The sequence below is a fragment of the Schistocerca americana genome, chromosome 4 (assembly GCF_021461395.2).
Source record: "Schistocerca americana isolate TAMUIC-IGC-003095 chromosome 4, iqSchAmer2.1, whole genome shotgun sequence".
Taxonomy (NCBI): domain Eukaryota; kingdom Metazoa; phylum Arthropoda; class Insecta; order Orthoptera; family Acrididae; genus Schistocerca; species Schistocerca americana.
The window spans coordinates 746,227,282-746,248,135 of record NC_060122.1 but is presented as its reverse complement, the minus strand read 5'-3'; the positions used below and the strand labels follow the sequence as shown (position 1 = coordinate 746,248,135).

General features: G+C 43.0%; 1 protein-coding gene across 1 annotated transcript in view; it reads right to left on the bottom strand.

Annotated features, from left to right (window-relative positions):
• Window positions 1-20,854, bottom strand: part of LOC124613770 (hemicentin-2-like) — a 653,652-nt gene that overhangs the window by 99,618 nt on the left and 533,180 nt on the right. Inside the window, exons 8-9 of the mRNA XM_047142487.1 lie at window positions 10,461-10,591; window positions 3,586-3,745 (exon numbers count right to left, since the gene is read on the bottom strand). Of these exons, the coding sequence (XP_046998443.1) occupies window positions 3,586-3,745; window positions 10,461-10,591 (291 nt within the window). The remainder of the gene's footprint in view (window positions 1-3,585; window positions 3,746-10,460; window positions 10,592-20,854) is intronic.

Here is a 20,854-nt window from a genome sequence, read left to right as displayed (position 1 = left end):
ACTCACACCATAGCCGTCGTATTGCATTGCATTTCATCTTTCACTTATAGCCGACCCATTTGCGTTATGATACTTAGAGCAACATCTATCCGTATTTCTTTAAACATGTTTCCTAATTCTTCCACAATTTTCCCTTCAAATCATAGTGATTCTTAGTAGCGATTTTTTACGCGTTTTGAAAGTGGAACTTCAGTTATAATCATCCTGTCCTAAGTACAAAGAATAAATTGAGATTCGTTGCTTATGTCCTTCTGGCAGTTTGAATGGCTAACAAATAGCATGTACCATACATTCAAAATGAATACTTTAAATTTTTTCAGTTCTGTAACGTCTTAAATGCAGTGATTCAAATTGATAAGCATTTTCCTTTTAGGGTTAGAACATTACCGTTAGACAACCTATAGCAGCCTTACAAATCAACTTCAATATTTTTTTGACAGAGCTGAGGAAAAACGGAAGGCAGGGAAATGTAGAAAATATACACTGAAGAGCCAAAGAAACTGGTACACCTGCCTAATATCGTGTAGGGTCACCGCGAGCACGCAGAAATGCTGCAACACGACGTGGCATCTACTCGACTAATGTCTGAAGTAGTACTGGAGGGAATTTAAGCAATGAATCCTGCAGGGCTATTCATAAATCCCTAAGATTACGAGAAGGTGGAGATCTCTTCTGAGCAGCACGTTCCAAAGCATCCCAGATACGCTCAGTAATGTTCTTGTATGGATCGTTTGGTGGCCAGCGGAAGCGTTTAAACTCACAAGAGTGTTACTGGAACAACTCTGTAACAATTATGGACGTGTGGGGTGTGGCATTGTCCTGCTGGAATGAACAATGGACATGGATGGATGTAAGTGATGAGAATTGATGCTTACGTACGTGTCACCTATCAGAGTCGTATCTAGAAGTATAGAGATCCCATATCACTCCAATTGCACACGGCCCACACCATTACAGAGCCTCGAGCAGCTTGAACAGTTCCCTGCTGACATGCAGGTTCCAAAGATTCATGAGGTTGTCTCCATACTCGTACACATCCATCCGTTCGATACAGTCGATACAATTTGAAACGAGATTCGTCCGATCAGGCAACATGTTTCCAGTCATCAACAGTCCAATGTTGGTGTTGACAGGGCCAGGCGAGGCGTAAAGCTTTGTATCGTGCAGTCATTAAAGGTACATGAGTGGGCCTTCGGCTCCGAAAGCACATTTTGTTGATGTTTCGTTGAATGGTTCGCACGCTAACACTTGTTGATGGCCCAGCTCTGGAAACTAAAGCATTTTGCGAAAGGGTGCACCTCTATCACTTTGAATGACTCTCTTCAGTCGTCATTGGTCTCATTCTTACAGGATCTTTTTCCAACTACAAGCATGTCGGAGATCTGATGCTTTAGCGGATTCCTGACATTTACGGTACGCTCGTGAAATAGTCGTACGGGAAAATCGCCATTTCATCGCTACGCCGAAGATGCTGTGTCCCATCGCTCGTGCTCCGACTATAACACCATGTTCAAATTCACTCAGATCTTGATAACCTGGCATTGTAGTAGCAGTAAACGATCTAACAACTGCGTCAGACACTGTCTTATATAGGCGCTGTCGACCGCAGCGCCGTATTATGCCTGCTCACATATTTCTATAATTGAAAACACACGCCTATACCAGTTTCTTTGGCTCTTCAATGTAGAAAACCAAATGGTACAGAAGGAAGACATTACGTGACTGTTGGCGGAAGGCCATTGAAATAAAGCTTTAGCTCTAAGTACTTCAACTTTATTAACTCTTGTGATAGGATGAAACAACTATCGTCAGTCCACAACTGTGTGTACGTTGATCTGTCTGGGAGAAGGCTCATGAAGTATTAGTTTACTTCATTATATAAATGAACAAAATATTTGCTTATCTTTGACACACTTCTTGGCCACAGGATAAATTGATTATTTACAGGTGTCATGGACTAGCAAAAGTGTCACTTGATGCACTAATTAACAAAGTTTTCTTTTGACACTCATTGTTCACCATTAACAACACTACAAATGTATCTGAAGCCTTATATACTCCTTGGTCCCAGGCGATGATGTTGACTTCTGTATCTCAGGCCTGGAAAGGGCGTGGCCGACTTTGGTGTGGCCGCGCGGGATTAGCCGAGCGGTCTAAGGCGCTGCAGTCATGGATTGTGCGGCTGGTGTCGACGGAGGTTCCACTCCTTCCTCGGGCATGAGTGTGTGTGTGTTTGTTCTTGGGATAATTTAGGTTATGTAGTGTGTAAGCGTATGGACTGATGACCTTAGCAGTTAAGTCCCATAAGATTTCACACACATTTGAAAATTTTTTGACTTTGGTGTGACCCCGTGATCTCTGAATGACACCATATTTACAGCGAATTAGAAAAGGCGGATGAAAAAATTAAGGAAAATTCAATGCAGTAGGATGTCTAGTAAATGAGCTAAGACGTAATGGCCATAAAACAAATATAATCAGTAAGAGGAAAGTTTCTCAACAACAGATATGAAAAAGATGATAGGTGCATGTAGAGCTGGTAGAGCACTTGCCCGCGAAAGGCAAAGGTCCCGAGTTCGACTCTCGGGCCGGCACACAGTTTTAATCTGCCAGGAAGTTTCATATAGAATTACCAATATCCCTACTTTGACCTGTGGCTGCGAATTTTAGATATTGAGTAAAAGAGGTAAAATTGAAAAAGCAAGCAACGGAAGTGAGATATTCCACGAAAAGTAGAAACTGCACTGAGCGCGATAGAATATGAAACAGCCATTCAGAAAAATTAAATACAATGCCTCCACGGAAGACTGTCTCAGAGCAAAAGCTATAGCGCTTTTTACACGTTCAGTGAGTATCGGAAGATCGCCTGCCAAGGTTCCTGAGGAGAGTGTAGCTAGATGCAAGAAACGATTAGAACGGCTAAGGAAGAAACTATAAAATGCAACAGAAGGGTCAGTACCGAGAAGTGGACTGTCCGTGACATATACAGCAGCCAGTAGCATCGACAGGTATAATTGGAGAAAGCTTGTAATCTCGTAAATGTGAGGCATATCAGTACTAGATTAAGCAAGCAAGGAACGGTACCTTTGTTTGCGTAATAAGTTCTGCCATATGTTATATTAGTGAAGAAATATAATCTTAAATACAATTTCAGAATTTCCTATGAGCTTAACACTTGATGTATGTAGCTGGGTATTCGCAGCAATCAGTAATATGCAACGTAAAACTAGTTGTGTGCTGTAGATTTTATTAAAAATTTTATTTGACCAAGATCGCTATGTAGAAACCAGTGATCACCAGTCGCCGATTCGAGAGACGACATTGCAGTTACAGGTGATCTCCGTAAACCAGTTATGTTGGCCACTGACGCATCGTGTATACGGATGGTGTTAAACCGTCCAGCATCAACTAAGGTCTGAAGATGGAGCACTGAAGCGCCGCAACTGTTAGCCACGCAATAAATAACATCATAAGAACGGCTGTATATGTTACACTTTCTTACAATAAAATATGTCTGAGGCACCTTGAGGTACAGAGGCTGAACAGCAGGTTGAGGTGTTGGTGCAGCCTAGAGCTGGTACTCACAGAGCACGTTGAGGTGGAAGGGCTTGCTCTCGCCGGCGCCCTCAGAGTTGACGCCGACGCAGGAGTAGTTGCCGCCGCTGGCGCGGCCCACCGACTGCAGCACCAGGCTCTGGTTGCTAATGATGAGGCCTCGACCAGCACCAGGGCCCAGCACCCTGCCCTGCAACAGTCGACGCTAACAGGCTCCGCACTTGCACAGAGATACCGTGGCAACACATGCAGAACGGGAAAAGGTGCATGCTGCCTGTTGCAAAGTGACAGTGAAGTAGTGCACATTTCTTGTAGTGTTTTCTTGTAGTTACACTCCTGGAAATGGAAAAAAGAACACATTGACACCGGTGTGTCAGACCCACCGTACTTGCTCCGGACACTGCGAGAGGGCTGTACAAGCAATGATCACACGCACGGCACAGCGGACACACCAGGAACCGCGGTGTTGGCCGTCGAATGGCGCGGCATTTGTGCACCGCCGCCGTCAGTGTCAGCCAGTTTGCCGTGGCATACGGAGCTCCATCGCAGTCTTTAACACTGGTAGCATGCCGCGACAGCGTGGACGTGAACCGTATGTGCAGTTGACGGACTTTGAGCGAGGGCGTATAGTGGGCATGCGGGAGGCCGGGTGGACGTACCGCCGAATTGCTCAACACATGGGGCGTGAGGTCTCCACAGTACATCGATGTTGTCGCCAGTGGTCGGCGGAAGGTGCACGTGCCCGTCGACCTGGGACCGGACCGCAGCGACGCACGGATGCACGCCAAGACCGTAGGATCCTACGCAGTGCCGTAGGGGACCGCACCGCCACTTCCCAGCAAATTAGGGACACTGTTGCTCCTGGGGTATCGGCGAGGACCATTCGCAACCGTCTCCATGAAGCTGGGCTACGGTCCCGCACACCGTTAGGCCGTCTTCCGCTCACGCCCCAACATCGTGCAGCCCGCCTCCAGTGGTGTCGCGACAGGCGTGAATGGAGGGACGAATGGAGACGTGTCGTCTTCAGCGATGAGAGTCGCTTCTACCTTGGTGCCAATGATGGTCGTATGCGTGTTTGGCGCCGTGCAGGTGAGCGCCACAATCGGGACTGCATACGACCGAGGCACACAGGGCCAACACCCGGCATCATGGAGTGGGGAGCGATCTCCTACACTGGCCGTACACCACTGGTGATCGTCGAGGGGACACTGAATAGTGCACGGTACATCCAAACCGTCATCGAACCCATCGTTCTACCATTCCTAGACCGGCAAGGGAACTTGCTGTTCCAACAGGACAATGCACGTCCGCATGTATCCCGTGCCACCCAACGTGCTCTAGAAGGTGTAAGTCAACTACCCTGGCCAGCAAGATCTCCGGATCTGTCCCCCATTGAGCATGTTTGGGACTGCACGTCCAGCACGAACGCTGGTCCAACTGAGGCGCCAGGTGGAAATGGCATGGCAAGCCGATCCACAGGACTACATCCAGCATCTCTACGATCGTCTCCATGGGAGAATAGCAGCCTGCATTGCTGCGAAAGGTGGATATACACTGTACTAGTGCCGACATTGTGCATGCTCTGTTGCCTGTGTCTATGTGCCTGTGGTTCTGTCAGTGTGATCATGTGATGTATCTGACCCCAGGAATGTGTCAATAAAGTTTCCCCTTCCTGGGACAATGAATTCACGGTGTTCTTATTTCAATTTCCAGGAGTGTATTATGGTGCATCATATTAAAGGCAGTCTACTTATCTGATCTCCTTACACCAGCTCACACATCCTTTCAGCCCATAAGTAAATAGCAGTGATAGAGTGATACTGTTCTCGTCTCTGAGCTTAGGTCTGACAGTGCCACGCGGTGGTATAGTAATCGTTGGCGGTCGCTTTCCCCTGCAAAACTCTGAATTGAACGTGTGGCGGTCCTTGTCTTCCAGTACCTAGCAGCACCTACATCGCACAACAGGTCGAGTCACTGAGTGTGTTGGGATGGCAAGTATCGTGGACAGAGCTGATGTTCCTTGTCAATTACTCATACATCGTTTCGAATGGTTTTGCCGAAATATCAGGAACATTAAGAAGAAATTTCTACTCTTTCTTGAGTCGAACGACCAGAGAAATGTAGGTTGGATAACTTGAGAACGATTAGGTTCCATTGTTAAAGACGGAGAATCAAGGTGGCAGAATGAATCTTCCACACCGCAATGGGTTGAGCGTTGTTTTTAACCTTGCTGGCTGGTGATACATTACACACAATTACCGGCGACAGTTAAGCTGCGAGAGTGGGTCGTGAATAGTGCTCCACAGCTCAGGCGGTAAGAGTATCGCCCATTGCTCGCGAAACAAAGATTCCGTGATCGACTTCCACGAAGGTGTAGAATCCATGTGCTTCGGCGTTTTCTAAGCTTTACATCTCTCCTGAACATACTTTGCGATTTATTTATGTATAACCTAGGCCCTTAAGACATTTTTGTAATATACGTAAGCAGCATACTCAGAATAAATCCTACAGTATAGTACAGAAGGTAACACAAAGAAATAGGCCGTGAGACGAATGGATATGAAACTTTTATTCAAAGACAATAAATACATTGAGGTCAGCGCAATTTATGATAGTTACCTGAACAATTAAAAACGCAGTACATGGTTCTTAATAGAGTGTGTAATCACCAGGGTCTGCAACAAGCATTCTGCAACGTGCTACAGTGCTGGCCACAAGGTTGACGAGCAGTTTTGGTGGTAGGACGTTCCATTCCTTGACCAGCACGACTGACAACTGCTGGATGGTCTTTGGTACATGTAGACATGCTGCTGCACGTCTTCTAAATGCATCTCACACGTGCCCGATGGGATTTAAGCTGAGGATACAGGAAGGTTAATTCTTTCGCCGAATAGTCAGTCTCTTGCTCCAAGAGCTCGTCTGCTCTGTTCGAAGCAGCCGTGCGTTCTAATGCATAGAAATGACGTCAGAGCCGTGTGCTCCCCTGAAACGACGCACAGTACAGATAGTACATTGTCAAATTTACGTTGATCCGAGAGTTTACCGTGTTCCAAGATTTGGAGGTCGCGCGCGCATGAAACGTAATGTTACAGCAACGGCTGAGTAGCCTGTGCTACACGTATAAGGCATAGACAAATGAATAAGAGACAGATGAAAAAAATGTTATCAAACAGGTTATTATTGAAAACGTAATCGCCAGCTCTGTTAGTACACTAATATCATTGTGGCACAAGACGGTCAGTGCCTTCATAGAAAAATGTTTGCGGATACCTACAGAACCGTGATTGTATCCAGGAGTGCACCTTTCCGTCCGAAGCTAAAGAACGAGCACGAATGTCTTTCTTCAGGTCTCCTAAATCATGTAAATCACACGGCGTGTGATCGGGTCTGTATGGACGATACGTAAGTGCTTTCTAGCGAACTGGAAACAAGATTCCAACAAAATGCCGCATGTTGCGAAGTATGTTTCGACTACGTTGAATAAGTATCGCTGAGAAGTCCTTACACATCTTTCGTACAATCTTGATTCCTAACCGTCGATTTGCTTCGGACGACAAGGTGCACACCTGAGTACAATCATGTTTCCATAGGCACCCACACACGTTTTTCCCTTGAAGGAGTTGACCGCCTTCTCTCACAATGGGAGAGACAGTTACGGGGATCACTTTTGAAATCATAAACAGATTGCTTACTTTTTTCATTTGGTTGCCCTTTATAGATGTACAGGGTGCCCATAAATTCCCTTTACAACTTCAAAATTCTATTTCAACGGCAGTTGTTGAAATATTTTAACAGAATTTCCTTTATTGTAACCACTGTTTACTAAAGTTTTTGTATACATTAAAATTTTGTGTTTCAGATACCCTATTGACGGAAGGAACTGAACCTCTATAAAATGGCAACTCCTCAAGAGAAGGTACAAACTGTGTCGTGTTTTATTGAGACAAAATCGGATGTTCAGACTCAACGAGACTTCAGAAATAAGAGTGGAAGAGATCAATCATCGCACACTTCAGTCCGTGCATGGCACAAAACATTTATGGAGACAGGGACAGTGTTGGATAAAGGGAGGAGCGGGCGACCGAGAACATCCGAGAAAAACATCGATCGCGTTTTAAGCGTCTTCACTCGTTCACCTACGAAGTCCAGCCGCACTGCTGCCAGACAGTTACAACTACCACGTTCAACTGTGCATAAGGTCCTCCACAAGAAATAACGGTTGTATGCTTATAAAGTGCAACTGTTAAAGACACTTAAGCCAAATGACAAGCCAAAACGGATAGAGTTTGCACTCAACAAGCTGGAACGCCTTTCGGAGGATGAAACATTCCACAACAGAGTTGTTTCAGTGACGAGGCAACTTCTCATGTTTCTGGGACATTTGACACAATGTGGGAATCTGAAGATCTGAACACCCCCATATGACTAGGGAGCTTCACCGGGATAGTCCAAAAATGAATGTGTGGTGTGGAATGATATGCAACCGTATAATTGGTCCATCTTTCTTCAACGAGTCAACAATTACTGCAGATGATTACCTCGACATTCTGATCGAATATGCAGCACCACAAATGATTGACTTACAGCTAACTATCATTTTCCAGCAAGGTGGTGCCTCACCACATTGGGGACTCCATGTTCCTCGGTCCTCAATGAAACATTTCCAGGCAGATGGATTGGGAGGGATGGACCAATTCCGTGGACACCGCATTCGCTAGATATCACTTCCTTGGACTTTTTTATGGGGGGTATGTAAAATATATCAAACGCAGATACGGGACATCACTGACTTGAAGCAAAGGATTCGTAATGCCGTTGCCACCATTGATGACGGTATACTACAGCGAACATGGCAAGAAATCGAGTACCGTCTTGATGTGCTTCGTGCAACTAAAGGCGCCCAAGCAGAGGTCTATTAAACACTGTCAAAAAACTTTTATAAACACTGATTACAATAAAAGAAAGGTTGTTAAAATATTTCGACAACTGCCGCTGTAATAAAATTTTTAAGTTGTAAAGGGACTTTATGGACACCCTGTACTTGTATCTCGAGGTACGATCACAAGTGACCTTAGGTCACAGAAGAAGCCGAAACACTTAGATTCTTCACTTTCGTGGAAGTTAAAAGCTGTTTCGTTGCCTTTTTACTGGCCCTCCAGTCCTACTTTATTAAATCACGCTAGTATTAGACTAATATGATTTCAAGATAATGGCATGATACGATTACTTGCCTGAATTTGTTATAAAAAGCCATTGCGTGTATAGTTATAATCATTTACAGGGCTAAATTGTGGGTGCTTCTAGTGCGTACGCAGGCGCTACGTTTTCTAAGATTTGAATTTGAAACGAATACACAGTAACAGCTTTAAAACAAACGCGTTTCTCATTACGGCAGGATCTTCTCATGAACTTTCGATCGCCAACTTGCCCTCAGAGCGTGAAAATATTTGGTTGGGGCCCACCTACATAGGTAGAAAATACCACTACAGTAAAATAACAGAAATCAGAGGTCGCATGGAGAGATTTAAGTGTTCGTTTTTCCCGCAAGCTGCTCGAGTGTGTAACCGTAGATAAATAGTTTGAAGGTGGTTCGATGAACCCTCTGTCAGGCACTTAACCGTGAATTGCACAGTAATCATGTTGATGTAGATGCAGATGCATACCGCGATCACAGTAACGTTTCGTAGTAATGTGAGTGAATTTATAGAGACCGGAATGGATCCATACATTTCAATTTTCTACACATGTTCTATCTTCACTCTATTAACTATTTCTCTTTCTTCCTCGATGTGTACGTTAATGCCATGAAATTGCAAGTAAAATTTGAATCATATATATTCGATACTCCAAAGAAACTAACTACTTCTTTTTCTAAAAGTTTGCCGTTCATTCCTTTAGTAAACAATACACTTTTTTTTTCCTTTCGGGTAGCATGTAGATGAGAGAGTAAGATGTAGATGAAAACGATAGAAACATCACAGAAACCTAGCGACTCGATAGAAACCTAGCGACACGACCCCAGTCGCACGCAAATGGAAATATGCGGCTAACTAACAGCGAACTCTGGAGGTATAGAGATACCCTTACTATGTATTGAATTTGACTTCTGTCTATCTCTTCTGGACCAAAGGTCACAGGTGGCCCATGGATAGCATGTGACCTAACGATTAGGGTGAGTTTTCGGCGCATGCAGAGGAGGGGCTTAAGCAGTCTGCTAAACCGGTCCATGGAGAGAACGAGTCGAAGATTGGCTTCGTTGGCGACAGTAGGGAGGAAAAGTATTTATTATAAGATTAATAGTAAGCAATAAGAAATAGTATAATATTTTCTATACGTGAAAATGCGAATGGATGTCTGGGTGAACATTATATCGGCGCAGGGACATTTTTTAGAGCTGCACCCATGTCTAATTTCATAATTAATTTCTTATGGTAATATGTTCACTGTGTCAGCCACATTGAAAAATGACAGTAACGAATTGAGAGGAAACTTGTGACATTGGCACACGGTTTTGGAACTTTTGCTTTGATAATACCCTGGGAGTAAACTGTCTATAAATACTGTCTACAAAAAGTCGGATAGCGAATCATGCAACAGGTGAAGCGAATGAACAGTCAATAACATCTCCAAAACGACTCGGCAGCTTATAACATCACATTGGTGCTAGAATACACATAAATACACAAACACAGACACGCACATGCACACACGCACACACACACACACACACACACACACACACACACACACACACACACACATACCCACACACAGGCGTGTGCACGCACGCACAGAGGGAATGTACTACACAAGATCTGTAGAGCATAAATGATTGACAACACATAAAGAACTCCACCACACTTATGTGTGATCAGCTTGCAAGTAAGTCTCGCGATGTGACTCACGTTATGGCGCCACTCGACACGAAAGACGGGCGGCACGGCCGTGATGATGCAGTCGAAGTACACGTCGGCGCCTTCCCTGATGTTGTCTGGGTTCAGCGACGTGCCAAGCTGGATTGTCGCCTCGGGAATATCTGTACGGTGGAAAAGCATTTTCCGTCAAATGGTAAATTAAAAACAGCAGTTTAACAGGTTTAATTCCCACTGAACTACACAACCTCTTCTTATTCAAATAAATTGTACCTTATAAAATAATTTAAATTTTCATGGTCGAACACTGTAGTTATCACATAAGAAAACACACATTTCACTATGGTTCACAACTATATGTTTTACATTATCCGAGAATGGGTTGCAAGACCCATTTCTACCGTTATTATTTTGCATTCCTTAGAGCACTTTGCGACAAGGTATCTGTAACTGCTACAGAAACTGATAAGAATTGATACGTCAAGGCCTCGTAATATGAATCTGATAACAAACAGTTAAGTAACGACATGAGGCATTGATGGTGTAATAGGTTACGTGTTAACTATATTTTCTCCACCCAAGTACGAGGGCTGACAATAAAGAATGATCACAATTCTTTTACGGTCGTAATTTATACACGATGTACGTATTTCATTGTTGGCACTTGTGGTTTCCGCCTGTGAGAGGCGAGAAAGCAGATAAATGTTCAGCATCGCCTACCGTAACAATGTATGTGACACGCGATGAACGATTTGAGGCTCTGAAATTCTGCTTTCGTCTCAAAAGATCATCAGCTGAGACCTATGTAATGACGTAGGATGCCTATGGAGCGTCTGTCCTTCCCTAAAGCACGCCTCAAACTTACGTCAATTGTTGAAAGAAGGGAGAAAATTTCAAGGGAATGTTGGTTAAAATGGTTCAAATGGCTCTGAGCACTGTGGTACTTAACTTCTGAGGTCATCAGTCCCCTAGAACTTAGAACTACTTAAACCTAACTAACCTAATGACATCACACACATCCATGACCGAGGCAGGACTCGAACCTGCGACCGTAGCGGTCGCGCGGTTCCAGACTGTAACGCCTAGAACCGCTCGGCCACCCTGGCCGGCTCAAGGGAAGGTTGACCGGGGGCTCTATATATTGTAATTACGGAAGAAAAAATTCAACACTGCTGCTGTTATTGTGAGAGAGAATCTACGAATAACCTTATGAACATTTTCTGAAATTTTCCGTGAAGTTACGAGATTGCAGCCCGATGACATCGACTTATTGCCAGATATTTCGGCTAACAGCCATTCATCCATCTTCAGGTGAGTCTTTTACAATGGACATTGCTGGTTTACGTCGCTAACTTTAGACCAAAAACTGTGGTACAGACGCAAGCGCAAACGCAGTCTCTACATGAGCAACCTCTGTCGTGCTTCGCGCCCTCCTCGAATATTGCTCCATATAAGGAGCCCAGGTGTATGCGTAATGGAGATACTATATGCGCGTCCTCTGTCGGAATGCGACTCGCGCAGATAAAATGTAGATGCCAAATTAATAAAATTAGCTGTCGCTGTAGTGTCATTAGCCACAAAATGTTTTATTTCGTAAGTTATTAAAGAAATCACCTGGTCACAAACGTTGCCCAGTTGAATACCGCCATTACGGTTAATAAAACTTTCCGCCAAACGTATTTCCACCGATCCCATAATAACTGAACACTCGAAGGATCTCGTCGAGGTCACGATTTCCATGGCAGAATAATCCATGGAATGTATTGTGGAGATACAATGCTATGGCTGAACTAGCAGTTTTTCAGTGCAAAACATGAACTTGAAGATGTCTGAATGTTTGTTAGCCGAAATAATATCGCAAGAAATCGACGTCATCCGCTTGAAATCCTGAAACTTCAATGAATACTCTTTACGCTGGGAAAATTTCTAGAATTAACTTCTGAAATATTTCACTGTGTGCCATCCACGTGTGACACGTCACGGTGACACGTGTTTGTGCATGGTGGATTACAAGGCTGGTGATACCAGAACAAAATGACATTGACGTTTAGATCCGCATGCAGTTGATATTGGAGAAATGTCTGGAGTTTCTTTCAAAGATAATCACAGCTGATGAAACGTAACAACATCATTTTGATCCTGGGAGCAGACAACACTGTGGAAATCTCCTTCGTCCTCAGTTACCAAAAAAGCAAAAGTGGTTGCTTTTTTTATGAAAGATATGATAATCTGATAGTCATTTAAGTTTGTCAGCATGTTGTACTAAGAGAAACAAAAGTAAGTGGAGAATGTTACAAGGATGTCCTGAAAACTTTGCAAGTCCATATCAGGCGGAAAAGGCCACTATCCGTGAAACAGGATGGATGGTGCACCATAATAATATACAGTGGCATATTGCAGATATTAATACTGATTACCCTACAAAAAAGTGGATTCGTCATCCTCTTTACAGTCAGAATTAAACCCTGTGCGATTTTTCTGTATTCCCTAAACTGAAGTACAACTTTCGTGGGAGGCATTTTCCCATCATCAGAAGTTGTAGTGAAAGCTGAGGAGGTGATTCTGAAGAATCACTCAAAATATAATTTCCAATGTGTCTTTGCAGAATGGCAGAAACACTGGGACAAGCATATCGCGTCCAAAGGAGACTATTTTGAGAAGTGCCATGGAAATTATGGGGAGGAGTACGTACATTTTGTCAAAAAAAGTATGATAATTCTTTGCTGAACTGCCCTCGTTTATATGAGTTACGTGTTTGCTTACATACGGTGCAGCACAGCAGACGTTTTGTGGTACATCATCTCCTCACGGCGGGACGGAAGTTTTCGGCACTGTTATCTTGTAACTATTTTAACAAGTTAAACACATGTGCTTGAAATCCTCTTCAAGGGCTCATTCCAGAGCCACAAAATAAAGTATATAAATCCGTTTTCAACAGTCGATGTTATAATTTCGGCAGTTATAAAATTTACCGTAAACTGTGTCTTGATATATTCACTCCCTCTGCACACTTTTGGTACATTCTGTGATAGTAACCTCTCTGTGTGAAACTCCTAATCTCTGTACAAACATTGGTCAAAGTCAGACAAAGAATTTCAAGTTATTATGTAGCAGAAGGTAACGGGGGTGCTTCAGGTACATAAAAATTATTGCCAGTAGCGAAAGAAACGATATGGGATTTTAAAGGATTCTAGAATATATCCAGTACTGAATTCCGAATGGTCCAATTTCATCAAGTCATCGAATCGTTTGAAATACGGAGAAATACGTATATACGCTGGCCTCAAGTAGCGCTTCAGTTGACGCGGTTTCCAAGTGTGGTCTACTCTCTCGAGTCATCAGAAGGAAAACCTCGTCTACCATCGTACCTATCGTGCGTTGTATTTAGAACCACGTGCCTTAACCTAGCGAGAAACTGGACTAGCCAACTGGATTCGCCGCCGGCATATTATCTCGGTTTGGTATCTGCTCGGTTCAGCTTGTATGAGAAGGAGATCAATATTGTATCAAATGAACTTTTGTATAGTTGGTTCGCTAGGAACCTGCAGAATTAGGGTGCGACCGTCCTATAAAATTTGTTAAAAGATGGTTGTAGTAAGCCGTATTGTGATCTGGCCAATGATGTATGCCTGCGCAAGTGCAATTGTTAAGCTCAAATGTATTTCTCTTTGTTTAATCTGTACAATGTTTTCGGTTCATAATATCCTCCATGTTACTTCACGTTTCCGACTGAACGACACTTCTTATGGCTTTCACCAAGTGCTTCTATGACAATTGGTGGCCGTCTATTCTGCTAATATTTTGCCTATTGCATGTTTCGGGTGGCCCCATTTAGACTAAACAGTATTTTCTAAGAGCTCTGGTGATTACAGTTTGGGGTTGCAGTTCTGAACGACCGATATGGAGCTTTAAATTCATAACGGTCCGAGTGCTTGGAGTAACAAAAATTGCATTGTGTTATTAATAGTTTCAGCCATTTTCCTCAGATGCTTTAAATACGTTTTATCATACAAAAGAGAAAACTTCCGTCATTTCCAACTGAAATTTGTTTTTGAATACCACTCACTTTTCGCCTATTCATGTCAGGCATCTTCAGTTGCCTATAAAACGCATAAAATTAGTAATTTATGCATGTTTTGCTACGAGATTCATGGTGATACTTTTAGGTAACGCTATTTTTGTTTACAGCTAGCTGGGGTACCCAGCTTCGCTCATGGACTTGAAATGATATTGTGTGGTAGTTCGAATATTATTGAAAACATATTCCAACTACTTACAATACCTTTTTTATAAGCAACATTATCATTTCGTAATCCGGGATTTCTTACTCCAGAGCAAGCTACGTATAGTTGATTGTGGAAAAAGCAGGAGTCTTTGAGGTTGATGCTGCAATTTTTAAAAGTTGGACCTTGCGCTTTGTTAACTGTAACACTGTGGGCTAATCTGATTTGAAACTGCAGTCTTAGGAATTGGAGTAGCAGTTCAGTACAGTGCAGTGGAGTTCTGGGGATAAATTGTATAAGTCCTTTGTACTTTTGCAGTCATAAGTTCGGCGTCGATGATGTTATTCGATAGCTGTTGGACGATCACCCTTTTTCCATTATATAGTTTTGGTGAGTTGAGGTGTCTGTGTAGTATGATAGGAGATCCAGTTGTAAGTCGAAAGCAGTGTAATGGCAGTCCTGGTAATTGCAAAGCCTTTAGAAATTCTGTAACGAAGTTCACAATTTCTTCAGCGTTTAACATCATGTCGATCGATTTGTACACACTCTCTTCACCGGGCATTTCCATTTGAATATTAAAGCTGATATCATCGACAACATTATTTTTTGTTGCCAATCCGGACTGATATAGCTGTGAGCAATGTTTGGATCAATTTAGTCGATGAGTTCGTTTTCAGGAGTAGCTATGTTGCAGAAATCACTGTTCAATTTAATAAGGCCGATCATCTGCTCAGCAGGTTTTGTGCCTTCGCCTATTTGTAAAATTTGTTGAACAAAATGTACTGTTGTTTCGTCTTTTGATAGTTCAAGATTCATATATTTTATTAGTCGCAGTATTTGCATGTGTGACGAGAGATCTGTTTTTTTAAGCATGTATTGATATCATCTGCTGGTGTCGGCCTGGGGATAACTGGAAGTGTTTGTCAATAAAGTCCTTAGAGTATAAGCAGAGTTCCTGCCATCACTTCAGAGTTTCCTCGCAAGTCTTGTAATTTTCTGTCCATGGCTTCGAGTGATTTCTTATGTGGCATTGTGCATTCGTCCCAGATGATAATTTTAGCTTGCTTTAGATCTTCACCCCGTCTGAATGACCTTGAGATTTCACATACCGAGAATTGTATTTCGGCTGTATTCAACGGTAGTTACAGGACGGAATCGGTAGTTCGTCCTCCTTCCACAAGCGTGGCTGGAAGATACCAGTGCCAGTGCAATGTGTTGCTCAGCACATATTTCCGCCAGGAATAGATTTACTAGAAACGTTTTACGGGTGTTGCCAGGTACGTCAAAGTTAATAAATCCGTCAGTGTTGTTGTCGATCCGGCCCATGATAACGTTACAGATTTCCTTTTGTCACTGAGGAGTGGTTTGTGGAGAGCAATGTATTGGACTTCATTGTCTAAATTATAAATCGTATCAACTTTTTGTTAACTAATACACTAACTACACTTCACACACTTTTCAAACCTTATTTTCGACTTATATTCAGCGGTTGTATCACTTCAACTTCTCACACTTCCCTGTTTGTTTTTATTCACTCACTGCTCTACTTTATCGGTTCCTCCCTTCGTCACTGATAAGAAACTGACGTTCGAACCTACGACGAGTCTTGCTTCTTATACCGCTACCAGTGGGTAGCCCCACCAGTGGCGAATTCCAGAACACACGATAAAGGCTTCGAATGATTCTCAGTATCTTCCAGAACATTCCACAACATTCGAGATACTTCTGTAATGTTCCAAAATAATCTGGGATGTTCCAGGATGTTCTCGGACATTCTAAGGAAGGAGATGTGCACAGCAGACAGTCGCAGTCGCATTAGTTTTTATTATGCTTGCAGATCTAGATTTCGACTATAAATAGTCATCTTCGGTGCATTTTCGTTACAATTCAACAGACTCGCGTCAGTTAACGTCACTATATGTTCTACCAGGTGTCTAGGGAGAAGGTCAGTGTGTGACCTAATGGAATTGCGACTGACTGCTTTATGCCAACCCTATCTTACAATCTACGGTAGCTGTGCACAACGGCTCCTCATGGAATCAAAGTATGCTCGACCGTCCTGAAATCTCACTGAATTTTCCAGACTATTCGCGAACTTCCCGGATCATTGTGGAATATTTCGAATCATTCTGGAATGTTCTAGAATGCTCTCGAACACTCTCGAATGTTTTGTAACGTGATACAATACTTTCGAACTTCCCAGTCCCTATGTCTACAAAAGCGCGCCCTTCAGGTAAAAACAGGAACCTTCTTCAAGGGTGGGGGATAAAGGGCTCTTCACCGTGTAACTCCGTTGATTGTATTTGGACTCGTTCCTGATTTTTAGCGGCACACATTGTAAGCTTACATTTATTATATGTTCTTTACTTACGTTCATTTCTGTGTCTATTTCATGCTGCAATTTGTTGTTCTTTACCTACTAAACGCACATGGTATAGGTTTCTTCCAGTATTTCCTAGCGCACAACCTATAGTGTAGATAACTGCATATACTTGCGTTGCTCTTGGTCACATGCTCTCTCTAGAGCTGAGGGATCGTAGTAACTGAAAGAGATCCCAGAACAGTGCAGAGGGGTGTTAGGGTAGGGACGCAGAAAGGTTGGGTGGGTGGGGTGACATAGTGTGTGTGTGTGTGTGTGTGTGTGTGCGTGTGCGTGCGTGTGTGTGTGTGTGTGTGTGTGTGTGTGTGTGTGTTTATATACATTTTTTTATTTTATTTTTAAATATATTTGTGTATTATAGCTTCAACGCTAAGCATATTGGGATGATTCCAAGAATTTTTACATGAAATACAAAGAACACATACAGGCAATGAAGAGTGAATCCAAGCACTCCACATACGCTGATCATCTACTAAAAAAAATCAGCATCACATTGGGATGAAAACAAACATACAAATCTTAACCCATAACAACAAAAGAACGGAGATTCTTACTCTACAGAAATAATAATTCATACAGAAGACCACAAATAAAATTTAAAATGCTTTCAGTAACCCAAAGAGCAACAACACAATGCCAATTTTCAAACTAAAAGTTTACTATAAAACTATAATTAAAAAATAAAAACGTGTACACTATATACACACAGTGCTCCACCATCAAAACTTCCTCCATCCTCACTCCAACACCCTCCCCACTGTCCCTGGATCCCTCAGTCAGTTCTCATGATCCCTCAATCAGCTCTAAAGCATGTGATCAAGAACAATGCACACATGTGCAGTTCTCTACAGCATAGGTTATGTGCAAGGTATATACACTAAAAGAAACCTATACCATATGCATTTAGCACAAATAGAACGACAAATGGATGCACGGCCAGGACACAAAGATGAATGTTAGCAAAAAAAAGTACAAACATACGATTGTGAAGAGAAATAGTCAGATCCAAACGATCTGCCAAAGAATTACTGCGAATTACACATTAAAACATGTATAATTTTATAACTGTGCAGGGTGATGTTTTCCACTGTGTACAAACTCTAGTGAATGATCGAGGAGAGGATACGGAGCAAAAAAGTCCAATGAACTTATTTCCAGTAATGCATGGTTTCCATGATGGACACCATTTATTCAATCACACTTTGTTACAGAGACTGTGGTCTCATATGCGCTGTGCCATGCAGCCATACTTACAGTATGTATGGTTTCCTCCTGGAAGGTGATACTGTTCCTCATATGTCATGCCCTAGCTCCCTCTCCTGTCATAGTAACTGGTAATGTTGTGTCCGATTCACTTCTCATTTTGACTGATCTTGTAATGGACGTGATACAGAGTTGTTCACAATGGTTCCGTATTCGAATCGAGAGCTTGCCGACATGATGTTTACTTACGGAAAGGCAAATAGCAACGAGCGGCAGCGGCAAGATTGCATCAGGAGGTCTATCCCCGCCGACAACAACCACAGCAATCACTGTTTGCAACATTGTTTCGCCATTTACCTGAGGCAGGGTCGTTTCAGGAAGCATGAAGTCATTAAGGACCCACCCGAAATGTTCGGACACCAGAGTTGCAGAAAAATGTGATTAACATTGTGTAAGGCGACTGCCATGTCAGTACCATTCAGTTGGCCCGCCAGTACAGCATGAAAACAGTGTGTAACATGCTCCGTGACAAGTTTTATTACCCTTATCACTTTCAGCGGGTAGGGGGCTTACTAGCGACAGACTTCCCATATCGGGAGCAGCTTTGTCACAGGTTTCTTCAACAGGCTGCTGCGATTCCTGGATTTGTGTTAACCATCCTACTCACAGATCACCTCTACGCTGACTGTTATCTTCAGCTTTCATAAGAGTCATCTCTGGGATGTCATGCAGAACCCCCCATGGTATGGTGAAACCGAGTAATCAGCATAGATGCAGCCGGAATGTGTAGGCCGTGATAATTGGTGACCGTATTTTGTTAGCAGTTTTCCTTACACGTCGCCTAACAGGCCGGAACTATCGGCGTTTTTTTGCGGATCACTTAGCCACCTCTGCTGATTCACTGGGTCTCGGGATCGATTCCCGTTCGGGATAGGGATTTTCTCCTCCCAGGCACTGGGTGTTTGTGTTGTCCTCATCATTGCATCATCACAATTAGTGACAGTGGGTAGATTGAACTGTGAAAAAAAAAATTGGAACTTTATATGGGCACTGATGAACGTGCAGTTGAGCGCCCCACAAAACAAACATCATCATCCCCTGCTTGAAGAAGTGCCACTAATGATTCGAAGGTTTATGTGGCTGCTACATGATGGAGCTCCAGCCCACTTTGACGTTAACGTCTAGACACATATCAATTGTATCATCTCTGGTCGATGGATAGGACGAGGTGGTCCATTTGCATGGCCTGTTCGTTCACTGGATCTCAACCCGTGCCATTTCTGGTTATCAGGATATCTCAACAGTATCGTGCATTCAAAGCCCATTCCATATGTGGAGACACTGGAGCTGCCTTTGACACTGTTCGGATGCGGCCTGTGTGATGTGGGCGTGTGCGACAGAACATGTTACGGCGAGTACACGCATGCGTTAAGGCACAGGGAAACCATTTTCAACACATACTGTAACTGTGGCTGCATGGTACAGCGCGTATTATACCACAGACTCCATAACAAAGTATGATTGAATAAATGGTGTCTAGCATGGAAACCAAGCTTTTGCTGATATAACTTCATGAGACCTCCTTCATTCCTTGTTCTCTCAAAAAAAAATGGTTCAAATGGCTCTGAGCACTATGGGACTCAACTGCTGAGGTTTTAGTCCCCTAGAACTTAGAACTAGTTAAACCTAACTAACCTAAGGACATCACAAACATCCATGCCCGAGGTAGGATTCGAACCTGCGACCGTAGCGGTCTCGCGGTTCGAGACTGCAGCGCCTTTAACCGCACGGCCACTTCGACCGGCTTTGTCCTCTCATCGATCAGTCCCTAGAACATGTACATGGTGGAAATAATGACCCCGTATATGTATCATACACCACTGAAGATGCCTTACATGAAGAAGCGAAGCATGTCTGGTACCAAAGGATAAATTAAACTTGTAAAATACGGTTTTCTTTCTTTTTCAATTAAAACATAACTGAAATTACTGCATTCTGCACTAAAAACTGTTAGTAGTTGGCTAACGTACTTACACAAACGCGTGTTACGTGCCTGTTTTAAAGGCAACGTAAATGGAATCACAGACTTGAGATCTACGGGCTTTTCTTTTATTCGTAGCATTTGAAGCCTGGTAATGTAAGAGTTAAATTTTGTAAATTTCTCTAGGTGTAATGCTGTCCTGCATTTTATTTCTTTAATAGCCATACATGTAGGTTTATTATAAGTTGTATTACTGAATTGGAAGGATCCTTTATTGTATGATTATATGATAGCGGAACAAACACTGGTAGCAAACACTTCTGTAAAATATCTGGGAGTATGCGTGCGGAACGATTTGAAGTGGAATGATCATATAAAATTAATTGTTGGTAAGGCGGGTACCAGGTTGAGATTCATTGGGAGAGTCCTTAGAAAATGTAGTCCATCAACAAAGGAGGTGGCTTACAAAACACTCGTTCGACCTATACTTGAGCATTGCTCATCAGTGTGGGATCCGTACCAGATCGGGTTGATGGAAGAGATAGAATAGATCCAAATAAGAGCGGCGCGTTCCGTCACAGGGTTATTTGGTAACCGTGATAGCGTTACGGAGATGTTTAACAAACTCAAGTGGCAGACT